Source organism: Polistes fuscatus, unplaced genomic scaffold (genome assembly GCF_010416935.1).
Source record: "Polistes fuscatus isolate 324 unplaced genomic scaffold, CU_Pfus_HIC Scaffold15, whole genome shotgun sequence".
NCBI lineage: Eukaryota > Metazoa > Arthropoda > Insecta > Hymenoptera > Vespidae > Polistes > Polistes fuscatus.
Genome location: NW_025113053.1, coordinates 3,455,512 through 3,476,484, shown reverse-complemented (window position 1 = coordinate 3,476,484; position 20,973 = coordinate 3,455,512). Strand labels below are relative to the sequence as shown.

The 20,973-nt window shown below is 33.7% G+C and overlaps 1 protein-coding gene and 1 long non-coding RNA gene across 6 annotated transcripts in view; one reads left to right on the top strand and one right to left on the bottom strand.

The window, feature by feature from the left end:
• LOC122514491 overlaps positions 1-20,973 on the bottom strand; it is a 779,718-nt gene that overhangs the window by 419,846 nt on the left and 338,899 nt on the right. The gene's annotated exons all lie outside the window — the stretch shown is intronic.
• LOC122514469 overlaps positions 1-20,973 on the top strand; it is a 220,427-nt gene that overhangs the window by 156,593 nt on the left and 42,861 nt on the right. For 3 of the 5 annotated variants that reach the window (XR_006303058.1, XR_006303059.1, XM_043631329.1), the window contains 3 exons: positions 14,718-14,845; positions 18,300-19,373; positions 20,410-20,589. Coding sequence is in view for 3 of the 5 variants with exons in the window: in XM_043631329.1 (XP_043487264.1) it covers positions 14,718-14,845; positions 18,300-19,373; positions 20,410-20,589 (1,382 nt within the window). In the remaining 2 variants the exon portion in view is untranslated. The remainder of the gene's footprint in view (positions 1-14,717; positions 14,846-18,299; positions 19,374-20,409; positions 20,590-20,973) is intronic. The other 2 variants (XM_043631331.1, XM_043631332.1) reach the window with 2 other exon arrangements.

The window sequence follows — 20,973 nt, the reverse complement described above, 5'->3', positions numbered from 1 at the left end:
TCTCTGTCTTTTTTCCTTTCTTCATTCTACTCTTTCTTTCCTTCTCGATCTCAACTACAAGCCTATGTCTCTCTCAACCTCTCACTCTCTTTCTTTCTTTCTTTCTTTCTTTTTGCAAGTCAAGCCAAGATGAATTTAGCCCGCGGTACAGCGTCTTCGATTTCGATTAAATTGTCACGCTCACGGCTACGAATAACCACGACTTATGTGTGTATATATACTTTTATACTATATATATTTGTTTCGTTTCATTTAGACATCTCAGATCACAGTTTATTATTATTAATGATATCTCATTTTTTGATTTATTCGATCAATTTAATTTTGGCCTAAATTTATGAAGTTTTTTCTCTGTCACTAAGATCTAAATTATTAAATCTCTATACACGATTTATTTAAGTATTTATTTTTGTATAATTCTTTTTTATTGAGTTTAGAAATGATTATTCGCAATTAGTCAGCTGTAACGTAGATTGTTTTGTATTCCCAAACAAATTCAACGTTTAGATTCAAAGTGATATCATAACTTTCTATAATGTAGGATCATGAAATAAAGAAACGTTTGCGTATATCACGATAAACGCAACAGAACAAGTTAATTTATTGCCTTTGAAATTACTTTTATAAAGGCAGAAGCTTTGGAGTTAGCAAGCAAGTATAGTGTTCTCTCTGTCTTGAGCCGACGAACTGAGAACGTGGAACAAATTCAAAGAGAGAGAGAGAGAGCAAAAGAGAGGGAGGGTGGGAGAAAAAGAAAAAGATCAAAAAGAATAGTGGAGAGAAGAATAAAAAAATATAAAAAAGAAAATAAAAAGAAAAAGTAGAAAAAAAAGGAAGTAAAACAGACAGGAAGGCAGAATAGACGAAGCAGAAGTAGGCGAGATGTGGCTACTACCAACCTACCCTACAATGTTGTACGACGATGTTAGGAAAAAAAAAAAAAGAACAAGGAAAAAAATAGAGGAGAAAAAAATTAAAAAAGAAGATAAAGAAAAAAGGTAAAGAGAGAGAGAGAGAGATAGAAAGACAAAAAAAAAAAGAAAATGAGACAGGAGAAGCTCGGTCGTTCGTTTTCTTAATTACAACGCTGCTCTGGTAGCGTGCCGACACGCAGGACGATAATTACTCGGCAAACACTGATTACGCTTGCGACCGAGCTGGTTATAACCAAGGAATCTCGATCCATCTCGCTTCGTTCATCCGCGAACGAACTCTCCACGATTTTACTATCTCCATGGTGAGAACGTATATCACTGAGTGTGTGTGTCTATGGTAAATCCCAACGATTCGTCCAGTCGGAAGCACCTAAGCGACCAAATTGTTCATCGCGTATAAGAGAAATTCTTGCTTTAGAATTCCACTCGTTTCATTCTACTCGTGATAATTTATATATTATTATCGTTATTGCGATAATTTAACTAATAATTAATAACGACGTGATTTTAATTATTTATTTCTTTATAGATAAGAATTTTCATATTAACGTGTCATCATATAATACGATTTACTAGTTACATTTGAGTTTTAGTTATTCTTAGTTTCATGTTTTTTTATTTCTTTTCGTAATTATTTTCTATTAATTCGTGTTTTATTTCGTATCCGTTGCAATATTAATTCAATTATGTAACATATTATATAACACGTTATATATGTGTGTTTTCTTTGTATTATTATATAATAATTATTTAAGAATTCATTGTTTTTATCATCGAATAGTTTATCATACTTATTTACTTTTTGTTCAAGTTACTCGGAGCTTAAAGGCTGCAAAAGGAAACTTTTTCAAAAATACTGCATAGTGTTTCTTTACAAACATCGTCTCTAAGACGATTTAGAAGGAAATATTTATTTAACTGAAGTTTTCTTTTATAACGTAGCAAAAGTCACGTACACATTCCATAAAATACTTTTGTTATACTAAATCTTGGTATACGCGTATGTCAATGTACTTACCTCCCCAAATTTAAATATTTCTTCGAATTTCTTGAAACAAGAAGTGACCCTTATTCTGTCTCTGCATAGAAAGTTACGAATAATGTGGGTAATTAGGATGATTAAATATATTATACAATAGCAAGTATTTCTAAGAACAATATAAAACGTAAATATCATGGAAAATATCATTTTTAACGTATCGAGAGAAAACGTGTTAAACGTGAAATTTCTTAAAATAAGATTAAATCTTCATTTTAATTTTCATCAATTAATCATTAAATAATAGCTCACCTTAATATCACATATAATACATAAATAAATCTATTTAACGTTTGATTTATCATTTTGTAATGAAAGGATCCACGAAGGATTAAGATCATTAAATAGAAAAGTATAATCATCATTCGTCAAGCGATTAAATGAGCTAGCAAGAGTTTCGATAGAGGGTACAGAGATATCCCTAAGGAAGAGAATATGCGGGTGGGATATTATGGAAACGGTAAACGTTGTTGCTCGGGAGGGGCCGTCGGTAACTATTGGGCCATCTTTGGTCCTCCTCTTCTCCTCTTTCCCTCTCTCCCATCCACCCTTCTACCATTCTACTCACACTCTGGACCATAGAGGTATAAGCTTGCATTACCAGTCAGTCTGAGTTATCTACGTTTCCCACGTTACTACTGTGGTGTTCATGCATACGTCGGGTTCAACATGGAAGGGAGAAAGATAGTCGATCGCACGAGGTTGCGCGCGCTCGCGCACATCGGCGCATATGCGCGAAACCTCCGTATCCCATATTGCGAACAGCTGCACTGCAGAATCCAGATAGTGCACGTATGTGAACGAGTATCTATATGTATATGTTTCTCTTCCTCTTCTCATGCTGTACATTTCTACGTGTCTCTACTCACAGATGACGATTCTCCCTCCTACTTCTTATTTTTCTCTTTCTCCCCCCCCCTTCTCCACCTTCTTTTCCTTCATCTTTTATATCGATCCAACCGTTGGCTTCGATTTGTCGATTTCTCACCAAGTTATTTCCTTTTTTACGATTCGTGAAAATTTCCAGAATTCCCGCGTAACCAAAGTTTTTCTTGATTTCTCCAACAAATTTTTTTCGTAACAAGTTAAAAATACTTCTCGCGAAGCTTTGATTTTATTTCATTCGATCGAAATTAATTCGAGAGAGAGAGAGAGAGGGAGAGATTCGAAGAAATGGAAATTTCTATAAGCCAACTGTAATTCGAGTCTCGAGTTTCGAGTAAACGAACTAAACGAACGTCTCAAGCCTTTTCTCACCCCGACGACGAGTATCCTACTTTCATTTCCAACCACGATTATTCCACCTTTTACTTTGCTTCTTACCATCAACGATCTTATTCTCAAACTCTCGTTTATCCAACCTAAGTATCTAGATAAACGAGGATGAGAAACTGAGAAGCTTTAAAAGCTTCTAGATGAAATAACTTTTGTATGTATTATATTAACCATTGCAATTCGATTTAGAAGAAATTTCAAACCAGACCATTATGAAACTAACATAAGATCGATGTGTGAAGTTTCATTCGATTTAATATCTTCAAATCAAACGTACGAATTCCGAGTATTAATGTAAAAAATATATCACTGAAAGCCAACAGTTTTTAGTGCTAAATAAATTGCAAAGATTCTTTCGTAAATAAAAAGATATAAATAATTCAATATTTAACTTCTCTTCTACTCCCATTGGAAAATCTTTTTTATCATTGATATGCACACAATTTTTCATTTAAAAAATCAGAAATTACTCTCAAAGCATAGTATTTAACTTCTGTATGTTTTATTTACCGCTATTTGAGTTTGAAAAGTGTTCAAATTCGATTTCTAAAATTTCATCCAATTCAATACTTTTAAATCGAATATACGAATGGAAGTATCAAAATAAAACAGATATCACTGATGGAGAAAATAACTCTTCTACGTTGAATAAAATGGAAAGATTTTTTTGTTGATAAATGATAATTTTAAGTAAAAAATTAGTTAAAATAAATAAAAAATGAGTAAAATATTTTTGTTATTAAGACAAATTTTTGGTCTATAATTAAAATAAGATGAATATTTTGGATTATTTAAAAACACGAGTTATTCAAAGTATATTGTTTATACCGGATACTTAAGTATTTATCAAAGTTAGGAATTTTGAAACAGAATAGGAATATCCATAATGGATTATTCGCGGTGTACGATCACGCGTTGGTCGATTCGTACGGACAAGCTTTGCTTTCCTTCCTCTCTACGAATTGTATTCCAGACTCCGAAAGTTTGGTCTTTAACGACCGACCGGTTACGCGATTCGCTTCTGGCTTTGATGGCCTGTTACGAGCATTGCCTCGTATCCGCCTTACTCTTGCAGATATCCGCATAGAAATTCTCTTGTAAACATTATTTCGAGCGTGCTTTTGTATGGAATCGTGTCCCACGTCCGTCCCACGTTTCCGGATCGTGACCTCGCGTTAGTTCATTATTTTCCAAGCTCTCGCGCGTTTACTTTTCCAAGTTTAACATTTTTGTCCATCTTTACTCTTTTCCTTTGCTAAATTCTGCTCGTCCTCTTCTCGTATCTTTTATCCTTTCCTTATCTTTTATTTGTTTTTTAATGCGTCGAGTTTTTCTTTTCTTTTTTTTTTTCTATTGCAACATATTTTGCATTCGTCGAATTTATTCGTAAAATTTGTTCTATGCATAAAAAATTAATTCTTCATATTTTGATCTACATTGATCACAATTTTATATTCTCGATGATAATACAATAAATATACGTTTGATCTTACAAATGTCATCAAAGAAATTTTTCTTAAATTTAAAATAAATCTTATACAAAAGTGGAGCGTTGGTCACTGGTTACCATTACTGGCATTAAACTTTAGCTAAAAGTAATAATAGCAGAGTTATCTAGACCCCGAAAATACGAGACTGTTCTTACGCGGTTAACTTGATATCTACGGTTTGGAATATAGTTGGATTTATCCTATTAGCGATCTCTAACGAGTCGAAAGTTGCTTGGAAGATGGAAATACCATTTAATTAGAGACGATATAGTATAAGTGTTCTAATCGAAATTTGACTCAAGCTTCTCTTAACATCATCATAAAGTAAAGAGAATAGAAAGGATCTTTAGGTATCATTTGCACTATTATTATACTTAATGTTTCTCTTATGCTATTTATATATTATTATTATATATTCGCATCATTATAAATTATAATAAACTGCTCAGAAAGTTGTTCACACCGGTTTATAAATATATAGATTTAATTTATATTTTGATTTTAAATTTATAATTGTACATTAATTCGAGTAATCCCCGAGTAACAAAATATATTTATTTAATTAACAAAATAAATTAAATATATGTATAATAGGTACAATACGAATACTTTAAGAACGCAATATCTCCATTTCTTTGCACGCACAAATTCAATTTGAATTAATTCCACTTGAGAGTAATACTTTCTTGATAATTGCACACACTTGCTATAGTTCGAAAATGAGAAGGTAGCTTAATTTGAGCTTACTGAAATCCTCATTGCTTTGTCTCGCTTACGGTCCAAGTGGGGAATTACACGGGTACGCTGTGAAAACCACGAGACCAAAACAGGCGGCTGGTGTGTTCATTCGATACGATAAACTCCTAGCAAACTTCATACAATATGCAGGTGAGGACAGATGTATTTACACCCGCTATCATTACCATGTCATATACTCTCGATCGTTTGTTATCTTTAACGAAGAGAAAACATGTCCGAGCTAGAGATGCATCGATAAAATTTTTCTTTTCTTTTTCTTCTCCTTCTTCTTCTTCTTATTCTATTTTTCCCCTTTCTTCTTTTTCTCCATTATTTTCATACACAAATAATACAAGTATATCTTTATTATTAAATATTCATTAATTATTATATTATTATAAATTATTTATAATTTAATTAAATATTTTTTCTAACATAACTGTTTTCGATGAAGCAGAGAGTGTTCGATTGTCTCTTGCTAATGTAGTACTGTTCATTATGAGTCTCTTTCGTTAATAGGAACACAAGAGTATGCGAGTACTTGAATTGAATCCGAGGTAAACCAAGTTTCGATTAAATTAATGATGTGTGACGCATAATATGTTTCAAGATTGTAATAATTAGACCACATAACAATCAAATGTTAAAACGTAATAATGGTAATTAAGGATACGCCATGTTCCTATTCTTGGAAACTTTTAAACAGCTTATAAACATGCGAATTAACAAAGAAAGTTTACGTAAGTGAAAATATTCGTTTCATATAATGTTTCGGAAAGTTTTAATAATTTACATATAAAATAATAAAAAAAAAAAATATTAAAAAGCTTAATAACGCGATGTGCTGTGTTCATATTATAACGGCAGCTAATTTTTTCCATTAAAAATGAGATCAAATTACAAGATAAACGAAATAAATAAAAAAAGAGAAAATACGATCAATGTAATAAAACAAAATAAGTACTCGCATAGTTTTGTGGGGGGAATTGTAAAAATTAAATTAGCTGATGTGCGTGTACGAATTAATGCTGGTTTTTGGTTGAAATAGGTACAGTTAAAATGTTAAAATGAGAAAAAGTGTTAGCGAGAAAATAATATCGCGGCTGTTGGCCAGTACGCCATATCGTTAGTTACGAAATAATATTACATGCATAGCGAATCTCTCGGTGTAATCTAAACACAGAAAAAAAAAGAAAAAGAAGAGAAAAGGGAAAAGAAAAAAAGACGAAAAGAAAGATGTAGGATAAAGAAGGAAAAGATGAGGAAGCGTATACACGTGTATATATACCTATGTACATTGTAGCGAAATAAATAACGCAGAATGGGTGAGCCCAGCAGCGTTTCAGCGTTCGCGATTTCTTCTTCAGCGTGTGCGCGGCTTACGCACGCGTTTCTCCACGTAATTGCAGAAACTGGTCCGTATAATAGGATTTTCAAGTGGTTTTAAATCGAAATTCTAGTTGAATCCCATTTACGTTGGTAAGATTTAACGACAATAACTAAATACTAAACTATCGTGACTCTGCTGATACTTATCTCGATTCGTCGAACTTGAAAGCTTTCGCAAAAATTGATTTCCGGCTTTTAACCCAATCAGTCATGAGAACAAAAGCGAATTCACGTTCTAACGAACTTCTCTCTCCCTTTCTTCTCTTATCTTAGTATTTTTCTTCTATCTTAGTTCTTCTCTTTCTTCTTCTTCTCATTTTTATCTATCTCCGTTTCTTTTCTTTCCATTTTTTTTCTTTTTTTTTCATATTTGTCTCTCAAACGACGTCAACGATATTACCGATAAAATTTCGTTTTATGACAAGAATCGCCTGTGCTCGCGTAACCGAAAGTATCCGCCATTACCTAAATATTATATTGGATCGAGTGATAAGTTTGTTCGAATTTCGATAACACATTCGTTTATAAGAACAATGCGTATTTCCAGAAAAAAAAAAACTGATTTTGATCAAAAGATATATATTGTATCTTATTTTTATATTTAATACTAACGATATATCTATCTCATAATTTGTATAAAATTGAAATATTTTTATTATCCGTTTAGATCATTGTTATTATTTAAATTAAGTTTCTTACAAATGTAATATACAAAAAAATACTTTCCATTATCTTTTAAAACGTCTAAACGAACGTATGACACATTGTTAAGAAAAACAAAAAGAGCGAAACAGTGGTCGGTCAAGGGTCGTTCGGTGGGAGCCCTATACAACCTTACCGACACTTGCGCGCGCAAGTTACACACACCCCTTTACGAAGGTCCTTACAAGGCTGGCAGACACTAGACAACCCTTATACCTATCACGTGACGATACACTCTCATTAAAATTCATAAGGCGACTCGACCGTTCCCACTTTAACACCCGGCACCATATGAGCCACGTGTATTATATATTTATGGATGGCTCTATACGTATACTTACTGACGGATCTACGCTACGTTACACTTACACGTACCTTTCCTATATTTCTCAATGCTTCTTCTCTCGAACCTTCACCTTGCATAGTAGAGCTTGAAAACCGTTCGATAATCGTCCTTACTTTGGGATAAAATACATAACGAGAGAGAGAGAGTAACGATAAGTTTTTATATTTTTATCAATTTTACTCTCCTCCCTTTCATTTTTCTTCATCGAACAAGAGAACGATGTTCAATTATTCAAGAATATTTCCAAGATGTGATCATTATAATCATATAAAATGTATAATAAAAATGAATCAACGAGGAGGGATCATCATTTTTCTTTCTGATAAGCTATTAAAAATTCAATCGAATAATCTAGAAATGAAAGATCATCCCCAATCGTATATTAATTCGAACGTGTCTATTTGTATATTAATTCGATCATAATAATGATGTAACGTTGACGTGAAAGCCTTCGAGCTATAGCCACAATCTTCAAGTTCCACCTTGCAAATCTACGTTTTCGTTTCCTCTCTACTAATGGGACTGTCTCGTATGCGAATATACCTATCCCTGGCATCGTGGATACGCGTGCACGTGTTCGCCTTGTTAAGCTCTGTTTTGCTTTCTTTCTGACTTGCCATTCTCAAAGTTATGGTCTTCGTTACAGACACACACACACACAAACACACACACATAACAGCATAGGAATAGTTGAGACTAGCGGATAAAGTTAGAAAGAGAAAGAGAATGTAAACACGTCCCTTTCGAGTCTTGTACTTTCTTTTACAGGTAGAAAGAGAGAGAAACGTGACACGTATTCTCTACACCTGAGTGTATTCCCTTTTTTCTTTCTCTTTCTTTTTCTCTTTCTCTTTCTCTTTTAACCCTCGAGTTGTTCCCGCTTCATCGTCGACCTCCTACTTTTTCCTCGTTCTTCTTTTTCTCCTCCTCTTCTTTCTCCTCCACCTCCAGTTGCTTTTCCGTAGTATTCGTCGTGTCTCAGCTTTCACGCTACTCGCGACAAATTACGACCGGATACCGGATAGCAAGGGGCTCGAACGAACTACAAGCACGTGACAACTACTTCCGGTAGCTAGCGTTTGCGGAACACTCAATTAGTTCGTAGCAACGTTAAGCTCAAAAAGATGGTGAGTGGACTTGGCCCCGAGCTGAATTACGCTATGATACGGTAGCATGATCGTAATCAAGTGGATACACACCTCTTTTCTCTCTTTTTCTTTTCCTTTTCCTTATTATCTTTCTTTCTTTCTTCCTTTCTTTTCTTTTCTTTTCTTTTCTTTCTCTTCGTAAATCGTAGAGAATAAATTCGTTGAGAAGAGAAACGCGTACTCTTTCCTTGCCTCGAGCGAAACGACCTAAGCTCCGACGGTGCTACAACTTGTTCGTTCATTCGTTTATTCGTTCGCTCGCAAGCTCGTACTTTTCTTACTTCGTTCATCTCCAACGGAGAGACATGTACATATTTACGACAAAACAACTCTGTCGAGCCTCCTCCTCCTCTTCTCGTCGTTTTTATTCGGTCATTATTTCTACACAACCGGATTATTTTTCTTTCTCCAAAAATAAAGGTGGGAAAAAATATTTGCACTTCTCCCGTAGACGTCTACTAGAATATTATTATATATATACGTTGTTTGCGTTATCGATTCGAAACGATAGATGATTAACGTTCGATAAATCAAATAAAAATAAAACAAATATTGTTTTTTTTTTTGAAGTTATACTTCTTTTGGCGCGTTGGGGAAAATGTAATGGGGAGTGATTTTGTTCCGAGCGTCTGAAAAAACGACACCATGAAGTTTGTCGGTATTTACGACGCGCGGCAAAGCGATTTCAAGTATACGGCGTGAAGTTGTCTTCTTTTCTTCTTTCACCCATCCAAATACTAATCGTACTCAGCGCCGCTTTACTTAAACGATCGAAGCGAGAACTAATGCTGTAACCGTGCCATGGCTGTTGACGCGTGAAGTTATTCGATATATCTCTCTTATATTTAGTGTGGACTGATATCTATATTTTGATATTTTCTTTTTCTTTTTTTCATTCTTTCTTATATATATATATAATAAAATTATTTTTTTTTAAGTTATTTTTTTTCTTTGAAGTTTTTTTTTGAAGTTATTTTTGAGGTTATTGAGGTTATGTTCGTTTTGCTACGGCAAAGAAGTATAACTTCTTACGTGCGTAGATAAGTACACACACCAGTTTTTTTTTACAGGATTACAAATATGTTCGATTATCATCTTCTAATGACGACAGAACTGTTAAACAATTAAACTCGAATGATAGAAACTGTTAAAGGTAATTAATACAATATATCGTTGATATATTAATATAATAAATTATTTATATATATATAATGAAAATCGAGGAGAAATATGCTCGTTCATTAATCACGATAAACAAATGTATTTCGTTTGTAGTATCGATTATATTATGTTAAATTGCTTTTCCGTAGTGTGTAATAAAGTTAAACATTAGGTGTGCCATACGTTGTTATTGTCATCGTAAGTGAGATATTAATGTTTTGTATTAAAGGGTAAGGGAAAAGTACGCGTTTAGGAGAGTATACTTTATCCATTTTCTTGTAGTTGCAGCACGTACGTATAAACGAGTACGAACGTGGTTCTCGTTTCGTGAAACTGAAACTACTTACTTCGGTTGTACCTGCTGGAAACGAGCCGTCGTTTCATCGAACTCTCTGTAGGGTCATATTTCAATGTCTACAGGATTGTTTTCATTCTTTAAACTAGCATAGATCTATCCAACGTTAATAATTATCCACGATTAGTTTTTTTTTTGTTTTTCTTATTGGAAAATAATCGATATTCTCACTTTGTTTTGTTAATCAGCATAGTTAACATAATTTTATTATACCAATGAAAAGGTAAGCTTAAGTATAAATCCGTTATTTAAATGAAACACTTTTATTTGTTTTTTTTTTGTTTGTTTCTCTATTTCGGAATTCATTGAATATTGATTTTATCGAATATCTAATCTAATGAAATATACTTCACATTTCCGAAACAAAAATAATCCAATTAGAGAAATTCTTTGATTTGATTTTATTTGATTGTTTTTTATCGGAAATGAAAACTCTTTATAAGTCATATACAATTCAGATCAATTCCGTAGAACTCTGGGAAAGAGGTTCGAAGAAGTTCCGTTATAATTTCATAAGCCGTAGGAGCATCTAACTGGTAAAGTCGAGGGTGTCGTACTGTCGAAAGGGTATTTCGAAGTTTTAGGGAGCCAGAGAAGACCGGGTCAGTGTCATTAATCATTTTCGTGCCGCTTCATAGACGCATGCATTATTCAAAAGCGTTTTCGCCCAAGCTATGCATAACTTTTGTCCACTTTCGCAAAAGATACATTCGTCAAATACTTTTCCAATCTATATGAGGAAAATCTGCGAAGAGAAAACATCGATTAGATTTAATAATAAATCATCTATCTCTCTCTCTCTCTTTTTTTTTTCTCTTACAAATGAGAATTTCATCAATTTTTTTTTTTAATCATAGAATAATATGCATCCGTTATATATATTTTCTTTCGTTAAATAATCATTTTATTCTTAAAATAGATACTAGATTCTATTCTAAAATCTTAAAAGCTCATTTGATATTGAAAGACAGTCAGAGGAAGTGAAAAGTTCCGGTGAATAACTATAAAATAAAACATGAAGACCATCCATCGCTTTCAAAAGATCCATAAAATCTTGTAGAAACGAATGCAACATCCGTCTAAGAGATTCGTGAGCGCTTGCTTGCTTGCTTGCGTGTAAATGTAAGCACGTGTAGAAAGTACACACATAGGTGTACTTATCACTCCCGAGATGGTGCAAGGCCACTCGACCGTCACGTATCTCGGATTCTTCAGACGTATCCATCCTACACATATGTATAGGTACATGTACACAAACCTTAATCATTCAAATGCATACAGATACGTATGTATGCATTCATATTTGTATATATGTTGTATTATACAAATAGTACGAGTTTCACTATCTTTTTCTTTTACGATGAACGTCTGAAAGTTACTATATACTTTTTCTTATTCTTTTTATATTTATTTTTTCCAATCCTCCAACTTTTCCTCCCCTTCTTCTTCGACTATAATTTTTTCTCTTTTTTTTTTCCTCTCTTTTCTTCTCTCTCTCTCTCTCTCTTTGTTTTTCTATCTTTCTGTCTCCTTCATACTTTTTTTCGCGTGGCTCGTTTTCAAAACGAAAATACAGCTTTTCAAACGTGCCAGTGGAATTAGTTAATCTCGACTATCCTTAGACTTCGTCTAACTTTTCCTCGGATATTCCGCTTTCGCGTTGCTCGTTAGTCTCAGCAAATTTGTAATCGAGTAGAAAAGACTCACGGAATGCAAGCTCGATGATTTTTTTTTCCACTTGTTTATTTTTTCTCTCTCTATTTTTCTTTCCTAATATGATTCTCGTTCTCGTTTGACTGATTTTTGTTTTCTATTTTTTTTGTTTTTTCGTTGTTGTAATAAAAAATCGAATTTATACGATATCACGTGTAGTATTTTTTTCTTTTATATTGTAGCTTATTTTACTATGAATCAAAAATAGACCGATTAGGGGATCGTGAGTTACGTGAGTTCGTATACTAAATTAAATAAAACAAGGAAAATTCCAAGAGAAAGTAAAAAGGTATGAAGTAACTTAGACTATGCACGCAACTGAGTCTATTGCCTAAGGATACTAAAGTTCGTTCATACTTGAAAGGAAAGCAACGCTCGTATGATGGAAATTTAAACGTTGCCAAAAGTTTTGCATCTCTCTCTCTCTCTCTCTCTCTATTTAAATATCAAAGAATTTTAAAAGAAATCTGTTGTCGGTATTTCTTTTGGGTATTATAATACAAAAATTGCATACAATGTAATATAACTTAATATAATTATTTATTTATTTATTTATTTATTTATTCACGGGAAGCACCCTTTGATATATAATCTAGATAAACGCAATAATTGAATATATCAAATATCATAGTCCTCTTACTCAAAATAAAAATATTCATATATTTAATATCATCACAGTTATGACAATTAATCAACGTTGATTATCTACAATATGATTTTATAGCAAGTCTTAAAAATTGATGTTGAACTTTTCTTATGTAATTATTATATATCGTTAAATCAAATCTGATAAAAAGTTAGAAAGATCTAAAAGATGTTTAAATATATATTGTTAAATACGTGCATTTCAAATATTTGACATTAATTTCAATAACGTTGAATATTATATAATATTTATCGATTTTATATTATTATTATTATTGTTATAAAGTTGTTTACTAAACGTATATATGAATTGACAAAGATATTGCGGTCTATAGTCTCCAACAACAGGAACGAGTTAAACGGTGGTCAGAGTTCGTCGTGCCGTAAATTCCGTTTCTACTGGCAGTACTACAACGTCGCTTTAAAACGATCGCCTTGAAACTTGTGCAGGCAAGATTGGTAGAAGCTTACATACTGTTGCAAGTTCAGTTCACGGTCTATACACAATGAAATCACATAGAGATCGTTCTGAGAACACCGGAAACCGTCGTCGTCGTCCCAAATACCTGCGAATGACATTCGTGGAAAATCGTCTCGAAAGTTAAACGTTATCAATAGTCACAGTGCTTTTGTTGATCATTTATTATTGATCGATTAAGAAAAAGGTTCGTTTACTTTATCAAATAAAAAGACTGTATTTCTTTGTTTTACGAGAAAACAGAATTCTCTATTTAGTTTCATTAACTGGAACTATCGATGTTTATTTTTCTTACTTTTGACTGAAGTACTATGTTAGGATACTCGAAAAAGAAACTATTTAAGTTTCTTTACTTGCTTAGTTTCTTTCTTTCTTTCTTTATCTCTCTCTCTTTCTTTCTATCTTCTTTCTCTACTTAAGAAATCAAAGTAGTATTTTCAAAATCGAATTTTATCGTAGTAAATTCAATGAGTTACAGTACAGTGGTCCTGAATTTCCTCTTTGATATCTCAACTAGATGTATAAGATAGTTTCTGCTATGTTCATAAATAAATTTATCCTTGGATGCTATATATAAATGCGCATATTTGTCTATTGAAGATATGAGAAAGAGAGAAATAAATAGGAAGGAAGGAAGGAAAAGGATGGATAGACTCATTGCTTCGATTTATTATAGAATTGCACGAAAGAAAGGATTCTTCGATGTTCGACGCGTGTTTTTTCCTTTTTTAATCGATTAGTTCTGCGCATTCATTTTTCTTTTCCTTTTCTTTTGTTGTGAAATAAATAAAAAACAAAATAAAAATGACACGTGTAATATCTTATTTATATAACAATGAACAATTACTCCGCCATTTCTTTTCCTTGAGTGATATTCTTCCTGTATTATTTATACTTTTCTTCTGTCACTTCAACATATTTTTTCATTTTATTTTGCTTCCTCTTTTTTTTTTTTTTTTATATTTTCATATCTTTACACTTCCATTCATCTGAATATTTTCTCTCATCCCAAAATAAGTCTTCTTATTCTCTCCTCGACGACGATGTTCATTTTATCCTTTTTAATTTTTGATTTGCCAACCAGAAACACGTTATTGCCATCAACCCAAATAATCTTGAAATGTGAAGATCTTGACGTCGAATTTACCGGTTGACCGTTTTGTTTGCACAATGTATGGTTCTGATGAATACCTGCAACTGTGTAAAATTAAACAAAATATCTGTATTCTGTCAACCTGATTCTTACCTTATCAGAGTGTTCTATTATATTTCAATTCTGAATAATTGATTTTGATTGTTTCAGAGACGCTTGTCATGACTCCTGGACGCAACTTCGATTATCAGCGGTCTTTGGTTGTATATGTCCAAACAATCACGTAAAGAAACGATGCGACAGGGTCTTCTCATTGGTCAATCATAATCCATGCGTCGGTGAGTATAAAAGAAAGCGAGAGTGCAAGAATGTGAGAGAGTGACTGATGAGAGAAGGGAGGAGTTGAGATGAGACGTAGCAGATTCGATCGGTAGGTCGAAAAATCCTCTGCATTTGTTCGTCACTGTTCGAACGTACGAGTATTTTTCTATTTCTATTAAACATATATAAACATTAATTTATTACAAATAGGAAAAATATTGTTAATACTCGATCAACAACAATAAAATTGAAAATTAATTATTAAATGAATGATTACAAAATACTCTTACGATCGTAAATTTGTGTTCTTGCGTATATTATAAATATTGGTAAACAAAGGATCGTTTAAATTATTATTAAAATACTATCCGTTAAATATAACATATTAAACAAATATTAAATCATGTAATCAATGTTTAACACACACTAATAAAACGATCTTTTATTTACGGTATTTACATCGTTTTAAATTCAGTCTATTTTTCTTGTACGTTGAATCGAGTAAAAATTGTTGCTCGATGAATGAACGAGTATAAAAATGACTATAGCACCTTGTGAAAGTCGACTGTTGGTGTTGTGAAGTAACTTGGATGACGAGTTTTTCTTTCGTCATTTTGTTTTATGAGATTACATCTTGCGTCTCTATGTATCTGTATAATGTAAAAATTTCTCATTTTTTTCTCTCTCGTTTTTTGTTTTGTTCCTTTTGTTTCTATTTATTTGATCAATGTATGCGTCGGATTGAAAGATCTTATCGATCTTGGATTAAAAAGCAGAGTTTCATTTAGACAACTCCTTTGGTCGAGAATAATAATACTCAGTCTACGATATTTTTTGTTGTAATTGGGGACGATTAGAAAAAAAAAAAATACAAATATAGAAGAAGCAGTAGCGAAGCAATTACTTTTAATGATACTGCTGTATTTAGAGCTCGCAAGACGTCGTTATAGCATCCTTTAGATAAGCTCCCTTTTCCCTAATTAACCGAAAACTCATGCTATTAAAACGTAAATTGGGTTTTCATTGTATAGTCGATTGAGTCCTAATTTTATTAAAAAAAATTATACCCTCAAAACGATATTTTTACATTCTTAAGGAACTCGTTAAATAATTTTTAGTTTCCTCTAAAAATGATTAATGATTATTTCGTGTAATCCCTAAAAATAAATTCACATTGGTTTAAAGTTTATACAAAATGTAGGTATGACTAAAAAATAATTGAATATACTTGCTCATATCCAGGATCGATGATGTTTCATATATTTTTGCCTCGCAATGGTAATTTTATTGGCATTGTTAAAACACGAGCGTGCGGTCACGCGCGAAATGCAATGAATGATACAGGAGAGAAGGAAACGTAAGTAAGTAAGTTACAAATATCACACACAAGGGCATGTGTGACCTATGTGCAAATGTTTATTATCTATGTGCGCGTCTGCGGAACGACTTCGCATTGTGCCATAGGAAATACAATGGCAAAGCAGCTTAAACATTGCAGTATAAGTGTTGCATATTTTAGCGAGATCACATTTATGAAATTTTCAGTTGTTACGAAGTTACGAGATTATCGAAATAAATGCCGAAAACTAGTAGGATCATTAATCTCTTTGCGTGTATATTTTCATATTATTATTATTATTATTATTATTATTCTTGTTTAAAATTTATATTAATGATCTCAAATTATTAGAGTAATTTATTGTTTCGTAAATATGCATATAATAGTTTTTGATACTAAAATTATCTGTTCGGAACATAATGTGATTGTTATTTTCCTTTTTATTTTATTTTTTTTTTATTTTAAAATATAAATTATTAAAGTATATTAAATTCTTAAATGTAAATCAGGAAAGGAAGTGAAAGGTAAGTGAATTACGCGAAAGTACTCGGTTATGAATCTTTATCTCGAATGTCGTTGAGACGAACCAAATAATAAAGAAAAATATAAAACGCAATAGTAATTTGGCGAATATACGCTTCGTGATAAGATATATTAATAGTTGAGTATTTTAAAATGCACCATGAATCGTAATTATTACTTTGTTATAAATATTGATCGGAAAAAATGCGAATAAAATTCTTGAAACATTCGGAAAAACGAAATCTATGCGATTTGACAGAATCATTTAAACGCAATACCGCCGAAGCGCAAGCAGGCGTTCGAAAAAAAAAGAAAAATGGAAATAAAAATATTTCCGTGAATTTTTGTCGTTCAGTGACGTTTTAGAATATCAACTAACAATAAAAGATCTAGGAAATCCGATTCGGTGCAAGGAACCAAAAAGAACGCGGATCGATCCTGAAAACCCTGGTCTGCACGTGCACTAGCACTTCCTCTAAACATATGTACTTGCTTTTTGTCGAAGAGTTTGAGCTTCGAAAACGTCCGTAATAAATTCAATATCTACTTAAACAAAATTTCATTTTTCTCATGCAATTTTTATTATTATATTTCGATAAATAATAATAGAATAGAAATTGGCATTTTTACGCGTACATATTTACATTTAACAAATAACTTTATTTATTTGCGAAGAAAAAAATTGAGATTTACTTATAAAAAAAAATATTTTACGTAAGTATAATATATAATTGTTAAATATATTTTTCATCGTGTATTTTTATTCATTTCTAATTCAAATATTATCGTATCTTTTTTTAATCGCCCAAATAAATCATTATTTTTCGATAAAATCGAATTCGTTAAATTATTTTTATTATTTTATGTAACAGATGCAAATCCCAGTGTTTACCATAGATTTCCGGCGAACGAGTATATGATTTCGAAAACGTAAACGAAGTTTCCGAAGCAGAGTACACGTAGAATGCGCACCGCATGATGTACCTTTGCATGAGAAAGAGCGATGAACGCAAAAAAAAAAAAAGAAAAAATAAAAAAGTTTCCTATGGATGCAGCAAAGTGTATCTCGTACGTATTTTGGGCCTGCATGTCCGTTCTCTTATTTCTCTCTGTAACGTGCCTGTTAGATAGATGAACGTCTATTTCAACTATCTATTCTCTATACTCGACTCAACCTTTCATATCTTATCCCTTAAGACTATTCATTCTCCTTTCTGATACAAACTATGATTGATCAATATATCGGAATTGAAAAAAGAAAAAAAAAAAAAGTATATAAATTTTCCACAAAATTTCTAATAGAATTCGTATCGATCGATTATGAAATGTGCTCTCTGCAATCGGTTGTTGCAATAATAAATGACTTCATTCCTACTAACGTTAGAGATCGAGAATTCTTTGAGCGATAATCTCCAAAACAGCACGAATCAGGCAATTTGCCACTACCATTACCACTATCACTATCACAATTATCACGATCAACAGAAGCAACACACTACTCGCATATATATATAACACATCACGACGCAAACCCGTCCGTGCACGTTTACCGATGCGATCACGCACCCACTCACCCCGTTCTCGTCCGCGTCTCTGCTTTTGTGTTACAGAATATCTGCCTTCCTCCGCCTCGGTAGACCTATCGGGCACGGACTCAGCCCTCTATCCATTCGACCCACAACAGGAGAGCTACCAGGAGATCTGGTTACCGCCGACCAGTATGTATCCCTATTTTCTGTTCCCCGGGACCGCGCGCACCTCGTACCACGACTATGAAATACCGTACGAAGGCCAGGAACAGGAACATCGCCGTCAGCACGGCCATCGTCATCAGCCCGGTCGCCATCAAGAGGAACCGGAAAAGATTGGCAAGCCAAGCGTGTTCGTCGTCGACGCGAACGATCCGAGGAGGAAAGATTTAAACAAAGCTGATCCTCGTTACGAGGATCGTTTCATCGTGACCGACGACGAACACTTGGCTGGCCAGTTAAACCTTCCAGGTTCAAAGTTTGGCGACCGGAGGCAGAAGGGTGCCCAGGGAGACGTGATCTTTCAAGATTTCGATGGCTCCTCCTCGTTCTCCAACATCCATTCCATATCTTCTTATCCTTCGTTCCCTTCTTCCTCCTCTTCTTCTTCTTCTTCTTCTTCATCTTCTTCTTCTTCTTCTTCTTCTTCTTCTTCTTCTTCTGACGCATTTTCCAAGCATGATCGTGCCTCCAACACAGTGCACCTGCAGCCAAGGCACCCCCACCAAAGCGAGCATGACGCGCACCTGCACCATCACCATCATCACCAGCACCAACAGCACCACCACAACCACAATCAGCACCACTACTACCACCATCACCCTGCACCTGCACCGTCCCCGTCGTCTTCGTCTTCCTCGTCGTCGTCGTCGTCGTCGTCGTCTTCGTCGTCGTCAGGATCCTCGTCCTCGTCATCGTTGTCGTCGTCGAACGCGCACCCACCGCGACCGACGCCTACCGTTGACGAAACTAAACGAATCGAGACACCTCAAGTCTCCCCACCAAAGAAATTCGCACCGAGGCCAACCTACGAGCATCGGGCGATCGTCGATCGCGTCGACGACGACCTCGATGACATCGAGTTCAGGATCGGCGCTCTGCCAGTCGATCGGTTCTTCGATCTCCGTGAGGCTTTCGAAGGCTTCGTCGATCAAGGTTCGTACACGCCCGTTACGATCACGACTGAGAGATCGCCGACGATCTTTGTTTTGATGCTGCAACATCGAGGGATCATCGCCCTCTCTTTCCTTCTTCTTATTCTTATTCTTATTCTTATTCTTATTCGATGTTTACTATTTATTTCCTTTTTTTTGTTTTTTTGGTTACCTGCTCTACTTCTTTTTCGTCAAAATCGCCAGTTATTATATTACCATGTTCTATTCAGCTCGATTTTTAAAACAAACAACTACTTCTTTTTCGTCAAAATCGGCAGTTATTATATTACCATGTTCTATTCAGCTCGATTTTTAAAACAAACAAAAATAATATATACATTGTAGCGACACCGAGCAAAAGATCGTTTTTAAAATGACGTTTATTTACGTTTTTTTTTTTTTCCTTTTTCTTTTTTGGAGCAAAATTTAATCCTTCGCGCGGTTAAATTCAACGTTGATACCCACGAGTGAAAGAAGAACGACCTACCCCCGCCCGCCGCCTATCCCCTAGCACTTTTGACTATTCGCGGCACGAATTTATGTTATTGGTCCACGGCCAACTCGGAATTTATATACGGTACGCGTTAGACATTCGGATGAAAGTAAAGTTTAATCGTGCTTTAACAGTCAACTAAAGCTAACGACAAAAAACTACGAAAAGTACGATTATCTTCCGTTACGGAGCTTACGTTATTGTACTTGATCTTACTTTCCTTTTTTTTTTTATGTTTTTAAGACTTTATATTTCAAATAGAATAATATTATTTATTCAAACGATAAGAGTGAGAACGTGCGCGTAGTTTTATACGAACCTTGAACAATTCATTGCGATAGGGATTACTACCAAAGGGAGAAAAATTTCATTTTTAAAAATTTTGTGTGAGAGAGAGAGAGAGAGAGAGAGAAAGAGGAAGAAAGAGTCAAGAAAAAGATACAACAATTTGTTTTTTCAATCCAAAAAAAAATGAACTGTTTTAATTTAACGGTGAAACGAGTGAGGCGATCCACCATGCTCCGATACACTTGTTCATTTACAGTGAAGGTCATCTCTCATCCGGATAACTCAACGAGCTTTGAAGTAATCGAGTCTCAAGTGGAGAATCCATTGATCGATGCCGATCATCAAGATCTTCTCGCGATGAAGCAAATACCAGTGCCTGGAGATCACCATCATCGAACTCATCGGAAAAAGAATCAGACCATGGAGGAGAACGATCGTAAGTACATTGTTTTTCTTTCTTTTTGTTTAACAATAAGTTATCGAAGGATTCATTAGATTAGTTTATTTTCAATTAAATTAATTAATCGGTCTCGATTAAGATTTATTATCTTATTAATTTTATGAATATTGTTTTTTAATAAATACACCTATATCAATTATATCCGTAATTACATTTTTATGAAATAATCTTTAGGGGAAAAGAAAAAAAAAGAATCGATAATACCAATTGTATAATATAATATCTTATGATAATATCTAGCCGGTAAGATTTATCGTAGCAAAAGTTTAATTTAATTTCGAGACCGTGAGTCGTCTCATTTCCTGGGCCTTCGTTTCCAGCACCCCATGCAGCAAAGTATATATCTCTGCAGGTCCGCAT